General features: G+C 33.9%; 1 protein-coding gene across 1 annotated transcript; it reads right to left on the bottom strand.

Moving 5' to 3' along the window:
- Positions 1 to 1,130: 1,130 nt before the first annotated feature.
- On the bottom strand, positions 1,131 to 10,134 carry LOC128647517 (protein S100-P-like). Its single transcript, XM_053700302.1, has 2 exons — positions 9,997 to 10,134; positions 1,131 to 1,283 (listed from the first exon to the last, which is right to left on the bottom strand). Exons 1-2 carry the CDS (start codon positions 10,132 to 10,134, stop codon positions 1,131 to 1,133), a joined length of 291 nt encoding a protein of 96 aa, XP_053556277.1.
- Positions 10,135 to 14,604: the final 4,470 nt, after the last annotated feature.

A 14,604-nucleotide genomic window follows, 5' to 3' on the forward strand; every position in this document is an offset into this window, starting at 1 on the left:
CCCACCTGTTCTCCATTGTGCTGGCGTGGTTGCTCACAAACAGGGGACATCCAATCTTTCTGGTCCAAAATACTTAAACTATGCCAACTCCTTGACCTGATTGAGACTCTGCCCTTGGGGGTTGCTCTATCCCACCTTTACCTTAAGAACATCTCGCACCCAGACGCTGCCTTCTCATTCATATCTTAATGGCCGCCAAGCTCACAGTTGCCAGAAAATGGAAGAAACCCAATATCCCACAATGGAGACGTTTGATAGCCTTTATCAAATATTTTAAATCCATGGAAGAGAATGTCTACTGCTCCAAATTACAACAAGATATTTTTTCTTATTTGGGAACCTTGGGATACCATTGGTGATAAATGGATTTTGTCCATCGCCTAATCCCTTTAACGCCTTGAAATACAGGTCATATACGCCTTTTTTTTCTGTAGTTTCCTACTCCTTCCATACCATTTATACTACTAAACACTGGCCTAAAGAATTGTCCATTAACCAATTTAATACAGTGTTAACCCATTTCAATACATTAATACTAATGTGTACAACTGTAGTTGGATTTGTTTATGTTTAAAACTCAAAATAAAAACTTACTTCAAAAAGAAAAACTGAGCTTATTGTAGGATTCAGGATCTATAAATTACAGGACTTTGTTTTGGACTCTTAGAACTTCATAAAAGGAGAACCACAAAAGACAGACATTCTGCAAAGTGTCAAAGATTTCTATTATGTAAGATTGCTGTGATTTGAATTCTCTAATTTTATTGTATCCTGTAACACTTTAAATCTCTCAATAAAGCTATTTATAAAAAAAGTTCTAAAAAAATGAATGTAAAACAAAATGCAATACAAAATAAAGGTAATTAAAAGGAAAATAAAAAATAAAACACCCTCTGTAAAACAGCTCACTCCAACATATGCACAAAATAACAAAGTTAATGAGAAATAAAAGAAAAAGAAAAACAACACAACAAAAGATACCAAGAAAATTAGAAAATTTCAATTTAATGCCCATAACATTAGCTGAAAACTATTATTATTATTTTATAAAACATTTGGAAAGTTTTTATTTTAAATCATGAAATTTGTAAATATATTCACAAAGACAGTATTTAAACTTATTATTGAAATTATTTATTTTGTTGCATTTCTTCAAATTTTTTATGGCCAAGGCAGGTCAGCGCAGCCACAAGGATAATGAATTCATTAAAGTCCACTTCTGAATCTCCATTTGCATCCAGATCTTTCAGGATTTTCTCTGAAGCATCCTTCTCTTTTGCATTCTAAAAATCAATAATGAAAGATGGATTAGGTTAAATCTTGGTTAAAGGGAAATGAAAGTCAAAATTTTGTATGTATGTATGTATGTATGTGTATATATATATATATATATATATATATATATATATATATATATATATATATATATATATATATACCAACCAACATTTGTCATTAGCTATAAGGGATGTAGGAGGTTGAGGGGGGCAGGGCCATAACTATTTTGTGGGTGTATCAGTGTCAGAAGGGGAAGGGTCCCTAGTGGATAGTGGCCGGGTTATGGGCATGTCTGAGCAGTCAGTGGGCGTGCCTAGGCTGTTTGTGTGTGTGTCTGGGCAGTGTATTGTTTGGGCTTAGGGCTATTTTGCAAATAGGGACTAAAGACTGCCTCAGAGGGACAGAGCTCAGAATAAGGGACTGACCCTCAAATAGGGACAGTTGAGTGGTCTGGTTTAACTAAATATCTCATTAACTATGAACCTTATTAATACCTCCTGTTGTAGCTAAGGATCATTGTGTGACTGTTTTTGTCACTTTGGTGTATATGGCATGTCACAGTGTTTCAATAAATAGAGATATGCATGTATCTATATTTAGATCAAATGCTTTGGCTGCTTGTTCAAAGAGCTTTAGATCATTGGATCAATCCTCTCTACTGAAAAATACGTTATCCATTTCTCTTCCCTAATACAGCCTAGCACTGTAATATTGTAGGCAGCAAATAATCCATTGCTAAATCTAAGTCTTCAAACATTTCTAACGAGGGAACATAAAGGGACATAAAACAAAACACATTTTTATTCCATGATTAAGACAGAGCATACATAAACAACTTTACAATTTACTTATATTAATAAATGTGCTTCATTCTCTTGGTATCCTTTATTGAAGAAGCAGCAATGCAGTACTGGAAGTTAACTGAACACATCAGATAAGCCAATGACAAGGGGTATATAGGTGCAGCCACCAATAAACAGCTAACGCTCAGTAGTGCTTTGCTGCTCCTGAATCTACCTAGGTATGTTTTTCAACAAAGGATACAAAGAGAGTAAAGCAAACATAATAATAGAAACAAATTGTAAAATGTGTACAATCTTATGCTCTATCTGACTCATAAAATAAAAAATGTGAGTTTCATGTCCCTTTAATGGAAAATGCGCCTACATGTGGCTTAGATCTCATATCTCAGATTTAGCAATGGAAATGGAAATGTACTAAACAGAAAAAATATTAAGTATATCAAATGCTTAAAAGTTCCATATTAATGAAAAGAAACTATGCGCTTTAATATTCAAATAAGGAACGATTGGGGAAAGTTTCACTTGGACACATTTTAAGTAAGTTTACTCTGTATGATAAATCAAGCTATTCAAATGTTTATAACTCTGTCTTGAATAGCTGAACAATATGACTTAAAGGGCTATGATACCCAAATGTGGAAACACTTGAAAGTGAGCCTAAGGTGCTTGTACCATCTGGTAATGACTCAATTTGTTAATTGCTGACATGATACAAGCCCCAGTGATGATCTGAGCAGCTACATTATTTAAAATGTGGGTGCAGTGACAAAATCTAGCTATGCTTCACATGCACGTGCAGAGAAAAATGTTAACACAAACACAGTGATAACTTTTCCTAGAAGCATGTTTGCTAATACATGTTTATTGCAAATATATTTCTATTCAAAGATATAATTAATCTAGGCGCATTTAAATTTTGACTGGAATGTCTCTTTAAGCCCATATTTTTCTTTCATTATTCAGACAGAGAATGCAATTTTAAACAACATTCTAATTTATTTCTATTATCTAGTTTGCTTTATTCTTTACATATCCTTTGTTGAAGAAATAGCAATGCACATGGGTGAGCCAATTACACGAAGCAGCTATGTGCATCCACAAATCAGCAGCTACTACGGATATCTCTACGGATATCAAGAGAATTAAGCAAATTATATAATAGAAGTAAATTAGAAAGTTATTTAAAATTGCATGCTCTTTCTAAATCATGAAAGAAAAAAATTGGGTTTTGTGTCCCTTTAAAGTTATCTGCTTATCTCTGAAAATGAATCTAAATAAAGTTGAAGCAAATCAGTACTGTAGTTTCTCAGTTATTAAAATGCCAAAATGTCAGTTTCTCATAGAACAATATAAGAATTATAAAAAAAAAATGCTTTAGTTCAAAATGCTACAGTAATATTTATGATATTTGGCAGGCAGATAGTCCTAATGACTTTGAAGTCTTCACCAAATCTCAATAAATAAAAACAAAAATACTAGTATGAGACCAATAACTGCACCTTTTATCGAAAATGTATTACGTACAAATCCAGATGCAGAACTTTTTTCACTTTCTGCAATGAGATTTTTTTGTGAAATATTTTCTGCAGGTCATTTTTAAATAAAATTCAATTTTAAATTAGGCGGTTATACTAAAGCACTAGTGCAATTTGAATGCGTCGGTTAACTGGAGAATAAAGCAATTTTTAAAGTTTTATAATATAGTGCAGTAGTTGAAAATCACATTGCAAATTAGCTGGAAAAAAAAGAAGAAATTGTAAAATGTCTCTTGAATAAATTAACATAGAAATGTAGTAATAAAAAAGGTGCAATGCTCATATGAACGTCTTACATTCAGAATAAAAATGCTTTGCAGACTGAGAAAGGCTAGGGGTCGGGTTTGAGAGGCAGTCAACAATCAATGCACTGCTGCTGCGCTGCAGCGCTGCTGCATATTTGACTGTTCACTTCAAACAGCACTTTGCTCTGAATGCACTGAGTTAAGAGAAACATACACTGTGCAGCCAGAGCACAGCTCTGCTTGAAGAGAACAGTCTAATGTGGAGCAGCACTACAAAGTGAAAGAGCTAACAGTTCTTGCAAGCTTCCCATTCTTTCTGCAGACATGCTGCATTTTCTGTGATGACATCTCAGATCACAGCATGTGTATACAAATTATTCCCCATTGTTTTTACAAGCAGAATAGTTTCAAATACTTTACAATTTAACATTGTTGGCATTATGTGACTTTAAGGGACATCAAATAGAAAATGTTAAACAAAAAATATTAGAATGTTTTTTAACTCATGGTTTTTTAACCATCTTTTTGTGTGAGAGATGTCCCTATCAGCCAGTGATAAATAGGTACCTTGGTATTATTTGTGTAGAACCATACATGTTGTTTCAGTTCCACTTTAAATTTAAACAGATTTTACTTAAGCTTTTCCATGCAAGATATTTTGCTGATGCTTCATTTCATGATAGAATTTTTTTTTAGCAATATTTACACTTAAATGCTGTGCTTAAATGTGCCAGGAGCCAAATTAAACATGCACAATTTGTTGTGCACTACTAAAGAATAATGTAAAGAACCTTCCCTTGTATTGGTTTTTCACATAATTAAATCTACCCCACAGAATACAATTTAAAAAAAAAACAAACATTTTAATTTACTTCTATTATCTCTTTGCTTCATTCTTTAGTAATCATTTGTTGAAGAAATAGCAATGCACACGAGATGCCTCGTAAACCAATAACACGAGGCATCTTTGTGCAGTCACCAATTAGCAGCTACTAAGCATATTCAGATATGATTTTCAACAAAGGACATAAAGGGAATGAAGCAAATTAGATAATAGAAGCAAATTGGAAAGTTGTTTAAAATGGAATGCTCTTTCTGAATCATGAAAGAACTAAATCTGGGTTTCATGTCCCTTTAACAATCTCCCACTTCTGGTAAGAATATATTAAGAAAGTACAAAGTAATTGAAAATAATTAAATACTGCTCCCACATGCTCATTATTATTCTACATACAATAGTGTATAATAGAAGAAGCAACAATCTTTATATATACACAAAATCTTTTCAAAGAGACATTCTGGTCAAAATTTAAATGCACACAGATGAATTACATTTTTGAACATAAACATATTTGCAATATACCTGTATTGGCAAAAATGCTTCTAGTAAAAGTTATCACACTTTTATTTTTAACATTTTTATCTGCATGTGCATATGAAGCATAGCTAGATATTCTCAATGTACCAGCATTTTAAGTATTGCAGCTGCTCAGAGCATCAGTGGGGCTTGCATGTCAGTGTTATGAGCTGTTTATTCTATTTTCATTATTTTATATGTTTAACCAAACTTATCCTTTTCTTTTACTAAACTCTTCTCTGAAACTGCAGATATATTACTTCTGTATTTTCCAGCAATTCACTTATAACCTAATAAGCTACGTATCTGCATTTTTCTAACAACTTGCTTCTAACCTAATAAGTTACACAAAGATATAACTTTGTTTTGGCTTTTTCTCATAGATTGTTTTCTAAAATGTCTTAAAATCAAGGCCTCTTTGTTTAGTATTATTTTTCCAACCCAATTAGTATCTGGCCAAATTCCAAGAAAGCATATCTTACTAATTCTAACATATAGAACCTGTTTTTTTTAGCAACCACTAATCACGTGAGATTTATTGGCCAATTATTATCAGCCAATTAGCTCTCTGCTTTGTAAAGAACTGTAATAGTATAACAATGTATGTATATGAAAATGAGTTAGTCTTGCGTTGCTGTGTTTTGTGCTAGGACACTGTTGCAACAGTGTAATAAAGATTACCTCTCCTGGGGCGTGATCCGATATACGGCGTAGTTCTCGGCGCAAGCAAGGGAACCCGCGCCGCTCGTAGTTTCACCTCGCACATCGGGGTATCCAATATACCCCGCCGGCAGTTGCTAAAGTGCCGTAAGTCGGACAAACTAGCAATGTCCAGAAATAAGCGTAAGTACAAATTTCTGGAGTCGCCAGTGACTTACGGCACTTTAGAAACTGCCTGCGCCTACAAAAACCTACTAAAATATGAAATCTCCCGTAACTGTCTAACACGCCTCCCAAACATCATCCCGACACGTATACCCCTATATCCGCAATCCCCCCTCTCACTCCTAATAATAAATGTATTAACCCCTAGACCGACAACCCCCCAAAACGCAACAGGCCTAATTATTAACCCCTAAACCGCCATAGCCCACACCGCAATAAACCTATCCTAGTATTAACCCCTAAACCGCCGCTCCCGGACCCCGCCGCCACCTACATTATATGTATTAACCCCTAAACTGCCGCTCCCAGACCCCGCCGCCACCTACATTAAATATATTAACCCCTAATCTGACCCCCCTACACCGCCGCCACCTACATTAAATATATTAACCCCTAATCTGATCCCCCTACACCGCCGCCACCTACATTAAATGTATTAACCCCTAATCTGATCCCCCTACACCGCCGCCACCTACATTAAATATATTAACCCCTGTAAAATAAATCCTAACCTAAGTTACAAATACACCTAACACTACACTATCAATAAATTAATTAAATAAATTAACTACAATTATCTAATATAAAATACAATTAAATAAACTAAACTATATTACAAAAACAAACAAACAACAAATTACAAAAAATAAAAAAATATTACAAGAAGTTTAATCTAATTACACCTAATCTAAGCCCCCTAATAAAATAAAAAAGCCCCCCAAAATAATAAAATTTCCCTACCCCAAACTAAATTACAAATAGCCCTTAAAAGGGCTTTTTTGCGGGGCATTGCCCCAAAGTAATCAGCTCTTTTACCTGTAAAAAAAAAATATACAATACCCCCCCAACATTACAACCCACCACCCACACACCCCTACTCTAAAACCCTCCCAATCCCCCCTTAAATAAACCTAACACTACCCCATTGAAGATCACCCTACCTTGAGCCGTCTTCACCCAGCCGGGCCGAACTCTTCATCCGATCCGGGCACAAGTGGTCCTCCAGCCGGGCAGAAGTCTTCATCCGATCGGGGCAGAAGTGGTCCTCCATCCAGCAGAAGTCTTCATCCAAGCAGGATCTTCTATCTACATCCTTCCGGCGATGAGCGGCTCCATCTTGAAGACCTCCAGCGCGGAAACATCCATCTCTGCAGACGACTACCCAATGAATGGCTGGTCCTTTAAATGACGTCATCCAAGATGGCGTCCCTCGAATTCCGATTGGCTGATAGGATTCTATCAGCCAATCGGAATTAAGGTAGGAAAAATCCGATTGGTTGATTTAATCAGCCAATCGGATTGAACTTCAATCCAATTGGCTGATTGGATCAGCCAATAGAATTGACGTCGCATTCTATTGGCTGATCCAATCAACAAATGTAATCATTATCAGACTATACAAGCAACTTAGAATTCTCTGAGCAAGTGCTGTGTCTAAAATGCTGGTGCACTGTGCATACTTAATGGAATACTAAACACAGTTTTTTTCTTTCATGATTCACATAGAGCATGCAATTTTATGCAACTTTCTCATTTACTACTAATATCAATTTTTCTTCGTTCTCATGCAATCTTTATTAAAAAAAGCAGGAATGTAAGCTTAAGAGCTGGCCCTGTTTTGGTTCAGCACCTGGGTAGCACTGGCTGATTGGTGGCTAAATGTAGCAAACCAATCAGCAAGCTCTACCCAGGTGCTGAACCAACAATTGTCTGGATTCTAACCTTACACTCCTGCTTTTTAAAATAAAGATAGAAAGAGAATAAAAAAAATGAAAATAGGAGTAAATAAGAAAGTTGCTTAAAATTGCATGCCCTATCTGAATCATGAAATAAAAAAATTGGGTCCCTTTAAATTCACTTTTGAAAGCTATGAAATGTATCCACGTGGATTCTAATTTTGTCTGGAATGTCCCTTTAATTTTTGAAAATCTTATTATAATGTAAAGTGGTGGATTATAAATTGCCAACAAAAAACTTAAATGAATATGAATTAGCCCCTTCTGATTAAAATCGTTTATGCTTGGCTGTAAAGTTAAATGTGCTACATTCCTTTTAAGAATCTGTAAGATCTATGTTTTCTACCATTAAAAAATCTATAACCATGGCTACAGATTAAAAAAGTTTTCCATTTAACCTTCCCACCTCCCCTTTGCCTCTACAGACGATACGCAATATAAATAATGTACTAATGCATAATAGGGAGAGAGCCTTTTGATTTGTAAGATTCTAACTAATTCAATATTTTTTATGCTTATGTAGGCTGACCATATTGCTGCTTTAAAAAGGGACACATATGAAAAAATACATATGTCTTATAACAGAACATTATTTAAAGCATTTCTTTAAACAGCCCTGACATATGTATTTTTCATATGTGTCCCTTTTTAAAGCAGCAATATGGTTAGCCTATGCTTATGTTATGCACGAAAGTGAATTACGCCACTCTAGTAATTAATTAGCTATTCACTGACTAGATTGTTGTTTATTTTTTAGTGTCAATTTTTTTTTTTAAATGAATCACATCAAGCACTATACAGCAACTACATAAGAGTGCTAATTATATATACTTTTTAGTCTTGGTACTATAAGTTTGAATCATGCACAATTGTGTATATTCACATATAACTGATCATTTATAAAATATTCCCAACCATGTACTATGTAATGATAGGAACAGCTAAAAGAAAATGGAAATCAAAAATAAACTTTCATTACTCAGCTACTGTGTCATTGTAATGCTATTATCAAATTTGTTGCTAAGTATTCTTTATTGAGACCTAGTTCCTTACCATGACAGCATACTAAGGTAGGCTCAAGATTGTGCACCACTTCTTATAGATTGGGTTATAAAGAAAAAATCTAATGTCATGTCAAATATCTTTAAATAGTAAAGGCATAACAAACCTACCCAATAGCCTATACATACTGACATATATACACATGTATTTGACGTTGCTTTTTGCCCCCATTTTTAAGGTCTTGAACTATTTCAAGAAAAACTTCATAAAACTGCATTAGGAAATAACATGACTGTGTCTGTGCATGCCAAAAGCTTGCTCCCTAGCAAGTCCTGGGACTAGCACCCTGATTGGCTGCTTAAAATCCCTTTACAATTGTATATGGCTACTGAGGAAATTGTGAGGTAAAACATCTTCCTTTTTTACATAGAGATGTTCAGTTGATATTTTCTAGTCAGATTTTTACAGCTATGCTGCAACACTTTCAAGTGCTTCAATATATGAGTTATATGATCTAAATATGTAATTAGCTCACTCAAATAAGCACTTATTCTATTTGAAGTTTAAATTATGGTTTAGAATATATTTTAGGAAAAATGGATATGCAGGGAATCACATAAAAATTAAAAACCTACTCAATATCATTTGAACTACTGGTAGATTTCTGGCAATGTGGGCAAAACTGCTTAAAAACTTGAAATTAAAAATTGTAATGTTAACCAATTTGACAATATATATTAGACGTGCACCAAATTAAATTTTTTTTTTTTTTTTTGGATGAAATGTTTGTCATGGAAAAAAATAAACTACTACTACTACAAGCCAGCAGCACAACAATAAAAGCCTTTTCTATGTATATTTATTTTTATTTGGGTCAGGATTATAAGTAAAAAAAGTAAAGTATACATGCTTATTGACTGACACAGGCTGACACCTGCAAAAAAAATCAAATTCTTTTTTCCTGCCTTGAATAAATTAACTAAATTTTTGTGTTGTGTGCGTCTTTTTTTTTTATTCTGTAAAAGGGGTTCCACGTTTCTGTTTTCAATGAAGGTAAACAATAAAAATAAGCAAAATGAAATACTTTTTTACTTTCATCTGAGCTCACATGCACACTATTTAAATGATTGTTCTGAATACTATGAGTTCTCTTACCGAAAGGATTCCTGGAAGTTCTTTCTCCAAAAGTGTTTTCATCTCCCCCTTCGTGAGGGTCAATCTGTTGCCTTCTGTGCAGGAATACCTGTCAAAGACATCGATGATCATTACAATTGCTGTCTCTAATTCAGTCATCTTGCAAACTGGATGTTGTTATTCAGAGACTTAGGATATAAGGGAAATGTCGCATTACAGATTCCTTGAGTCATTTATATATTAGGTGCATTTCAGATCTCTAATGAGGTTATGCATCTTTATCAATAAACAAACACCCAAAGCTTTATCAGTACTGTTGATAAAATTAGGTGTAGCTTAGAAACAAATATCTGTATTAAATACACATTTTTACATTTAAGCTTTATCAGTGATCTGTAAACATTGACTCAGCTTATGAGTTTAAATAGTGTTTACTTTGCTCATTAGGTTTTCAGTGAACAGTAGTTGACACTCCTTGGAATTATCTCTCTCTCATTTAGCCTTTGTTAATTTTATAAGATACTATAAATATTTTAGAATCTTTTTTTTTTCCATATTTGAAAGATCTTGTAACTAATAAAATATAACAATAATATTTTGTATGTACTGAAGAGATGTAGACTAAACCTCAAGTAAAACAGTTAAAAATAATATATATATATATATATATATATATATATATATATATATATATATATATATATATATATATACAGTTTATATAAACTTGGTAGAGAGCGCACTCCCACTCGCCATAAAACCAGTTACCAGGGTGCAGAAAAATTACAAATAAGGCATTCAATAATCACACTCTCTGGATTTAAAGCATAGCAAAAATGTATTCATTGACGTTTCGGGGCGTTCACCCCTTCCTCAGTCACGCAAAAGTTAATCATAACAGTGCATATAAGTGTAACAAGCTTCTCCCCCTTTTTATTGCACAACCAATCAGAAATCCATCATCAGTGATGTCATATATTCTTATTAGTTTTAACCATAATACCATTCATAAATAAAGAAATATGACATAATGCAATATTGCTTAAAAACATATGTATGCGTGTATAAATAAGTGTAAATACATTACATTGTATAAAAATTTTATCCATGAAACAATATTCCTCACAATATTCAGATCACATTAACATTGTTACTGCTTCTGTGTACTCTGATGTAATTACCATGGCCCCTAAACATAATCCTGAAATCAACTGTAGAATGCAATGTTTATAATTTACTTACAAACTTTTATTTCCCTTTTGGTCACGTGTTCACTAATCCAGAAGATGTGTTTCCTGCCCCATACCAACAGTTTATTGGTTTATTGGTATGATGTATTCAGATGTTAATGTGTTACATCTACTAAACAGAGTCCATATTTTCTTATCCATCTTATTTTTTAAACATTAATTGTCTATTACACAATATACCCAGTTTCTGAATGAGAGTTGCAAAAGCTGCAAAAATATATTCAAGAAAATGTTGAAAAGGGATTTTCTATTCTTATTCAACTCCAGCCACGGATGGTATTTTTTAATTGAAAAGAAAGATAATTTGCTACAAGCTTGTGTTGATTGCTGTACCCTGAATACAGTTAGTGTAACGACTAGGTACACCAGCCTTTAATTTTGGAACCCCGTGAAAAAATTTTTTTCTAAGATCTTTTCTAAACTCAACTTCTGTTAGCTTATAACTTGGTTCAAGTTTGTGAAGAAGATGAGGGACATATAGCCTTTCATTTCACATATGGACATTTTCAGTACTTAGGGCCCAATGATCTACAGCTCTCTGGTCTGGTGTGATTATCTAAGAAGTCTTGTCAATACTTTAAGGTCCCTCAAAGAATTTAAAAAAAAAAAAATATTTAGCTTGAGAGCTGTTTATCTTGCTATGCAGGTTTCTAGATGTGAATGAGATATATTTAAAAAACAAAACAAGGATTTGGCATAATGTGTCTTGCTGGTGAGTGTTTGATCATCAGGCCCTTAATAATGTCATTCACACAATGCCCAGCAAACTTTCAGCATTTCTTAAATTTTGTATTTAAAGATTTATTGGAACGATTTGTAGATAACAGTTTAGACAACATTCATGTGTTTCCGTTCTAAATGCTCACCATAGACACATTTACATTGGAGACAGTCCTTCACATATGAAGTTGCATCACCTAGACACAATAGAATTCCTTGGACTTCACTTTCTCCTAAAAAAGTAGAAGCTATCCTGAGCTTACCTTTTCCTATTTGTAAGATAGATCATTTACAGTTTATTGGAATTTCACAGTTTTACCATACATTTATGAGGAACTTCTGTCATTTAATTCAACGTATAATATGTTCCATAATTTCTTTCCATTGGACCACCCAAAGCTCAAGATGCTTTTGACCATCTGAAATAGTGAACTTCTGCTGCTATTCTCATTTAACCTCATGTTTTTAGTGGTTGATCTGTTTGTATTTTATAAAACACAGCTTAAAAGAATTATGATGTCAGTAATTTCAAAGTGAAGGCCATTGAATTAGTTTTGGTGGAAGTGGAGTTATATGTTGGAAGGAACAGTTCATGCTTTCAACATTTTCACTGATCATCATATTTATAAAATATTTTATTTCAGCCAAATTACTTTAAGGTAGACAAGCCTTGTTTTTTTCTAGATTCGAAGTTATGTATTATGCTGTCAGATGTACATTAAAGGGACAGTCTAGTCAAAATTAAACTTTCATGATTCCAATAGGGCATGCAATTGTAAACAACTTTCCAATTTACTTTTTTCATCAAATCTGCTTTGCTCTCTTGGTATTCTTTTTGGAAATCTAAACCTAGGTAGGCTCATATGCTAATATCTAAGCCAATTATACTGTCTCTTATTTCAGTGCGTTTTGACAGTTTTTGACAGACACTGCTAGTTCATGTGTGTCATATAGATAACATTATGCTCACTCCTGTGGAGTTATGTAAGAATCAGCTCTGATTGGCTAAAATGCATTTCTGTCAAAAGAACTGAGATAAGGGTGCAGTCTGCTGAGTCTTAGAAACCAGTTAATCACAGAGGTAAAAAGTGTATTACTTTAACAGTGTTTGTTATGCAAAACTGGGGAATGGGTAACAAAGGGAGTTTTAAACAATAAAAATTCTGGAGTAGACTGTCCCTTTAAGTAAGTTTTTTGCAGATCACTGAAGAGAAGCTCTAATAAAATTCACACATTTGGTTGTTCTGTTATGTTAACAAATATATGTATAAAATATACTTATAGTTTTACTATGTTTACATAGGTATAACAATTTTTTCATTTTTTATGACATTCAATATGGAGACAAAGCTTGTTTATTTATGCCTGTCACCCATTACCTAGGCCTAGCAGAATACAACTTGATCAACTGGAGTTCAATCGCCATCATAGAGTGCACATGTGGTATACTTATTTTGGTGTACTTTGACGTTCTGGTGGGGCTTTTAAGTATTTTCCCTAGAAGGTCATTACAATCATCTTTGCTTGCTGTTCACACAATCTTAGACAGCAGGATGACCCTCAGAATGCAGCCAATCAAATTGAATGTTTTTCAATTTACTGGTCATGTAGACCACTCCTCTTACCTCTGCAAGTAGTGCCTCTATATGAGAGCACCTCGTTTCTCAGGAAAACCTTGTATTGGATTATTCTGCCTAGGTCTTAAATACCTTCTTTAACCTTGACTGTGCCTTGACACTAATTACTTAAAGGGACAGTCAAGTCAAAAGTAAACTTTCATGATTAAGATAGGTCATGCAATTTCAAACAACTTATTTACTTTTATTATCAATTTTGCTTTGTTCCCTTGGTATTTTTTGTTAAAAGCTAAACCTAGGTAGACTCATATGCTAATTTCGAAGCCGCTGAAGGCCCCCTCTTATCTCACTGCATTTTGACAGTTTTTCACAGTTAGACAGTGCTAGTTCATATGTGCCATATAGCTAAAATTGTGCTCACTCTCGTTATTTATGAGTCAACACTGATTGGCTAAAATGCAAGTCTGGCAAAAGCACTGCGATAAAGGTCTGTCTGTAGAGGCAAGATAATCACTGAGGTAAAAAGTGTATTAATATAACAGTGTTGGTTATGCAAAACTGGGGAATGTGTAATAAAGACATTATCTATCTTTTTAAACAATATTTTTTTTATGTAGACTGTCCCTTTAACTTTCCCTCTGTATACCCAGTCTGGACATTGGTTTATTTTAAAGGGATAGCAAATTAAAAATTAAACTTGCATGATTCAAATAGAGCATGTTATTTTAGGACACTTTTTAAAATTCACTTCTATTTTTAAATGTGCTTAGTTCTCTTGGTTTCCCTTGTTGAAAAAGAATACGCACATATCTTACACTAGTGGGAGCTGGCTGATGATTGGTGCCTGTACACATTTGCCTCTTGTAATTGGCTAACTAGATGAGTTCAGCCAGCTGCCAGTAGTTCAATGTTGTTCCTTCAGCAACGGATATCAAGAGAATGAACCAAATTTGATAATAGAAGTAAATTGAAAAGTTGTTTGAAATTGTATGTCCTAAACGAATCATGAAAGAACATTTTGGGGTATCCTGCCCCTTTAAATAACTTATGAACTCTGGCCTGCTCTAAACTTGCCTTGTTAT

This window comes from Bombina bombina, chromosome 2 (genome assembly GCF_027579735.1).
Source record: "Bombina bombina isolate aBomBom1 chromosome 2, aBomBom1.pri, whole genome shotgun sequence".
Classification (NCBI taxonomy): Eukaryota; Metazoa; Chordata; class Amphibia; order Anura; family Bombinatoridae; genus Bombina; species Bombina bombina.

Bases quoted from the DNA above. Each gene is read 5' to 3' on its own strand.
- LOC128647517 (XM_053700302.1), bottom strand. From the start codon at position 10,134: ATGACTGAATTAGAGACAGCAATTGTAATGATCATCGATGTCTTTGAC. The intron at 1,284-9,996 runs GTAAGAGAACTC...ATTGATTTTTAG, and splicing joins AACTTCCAGGAATCCTTTCG to AATGCAAAAGAGAAGGATGC.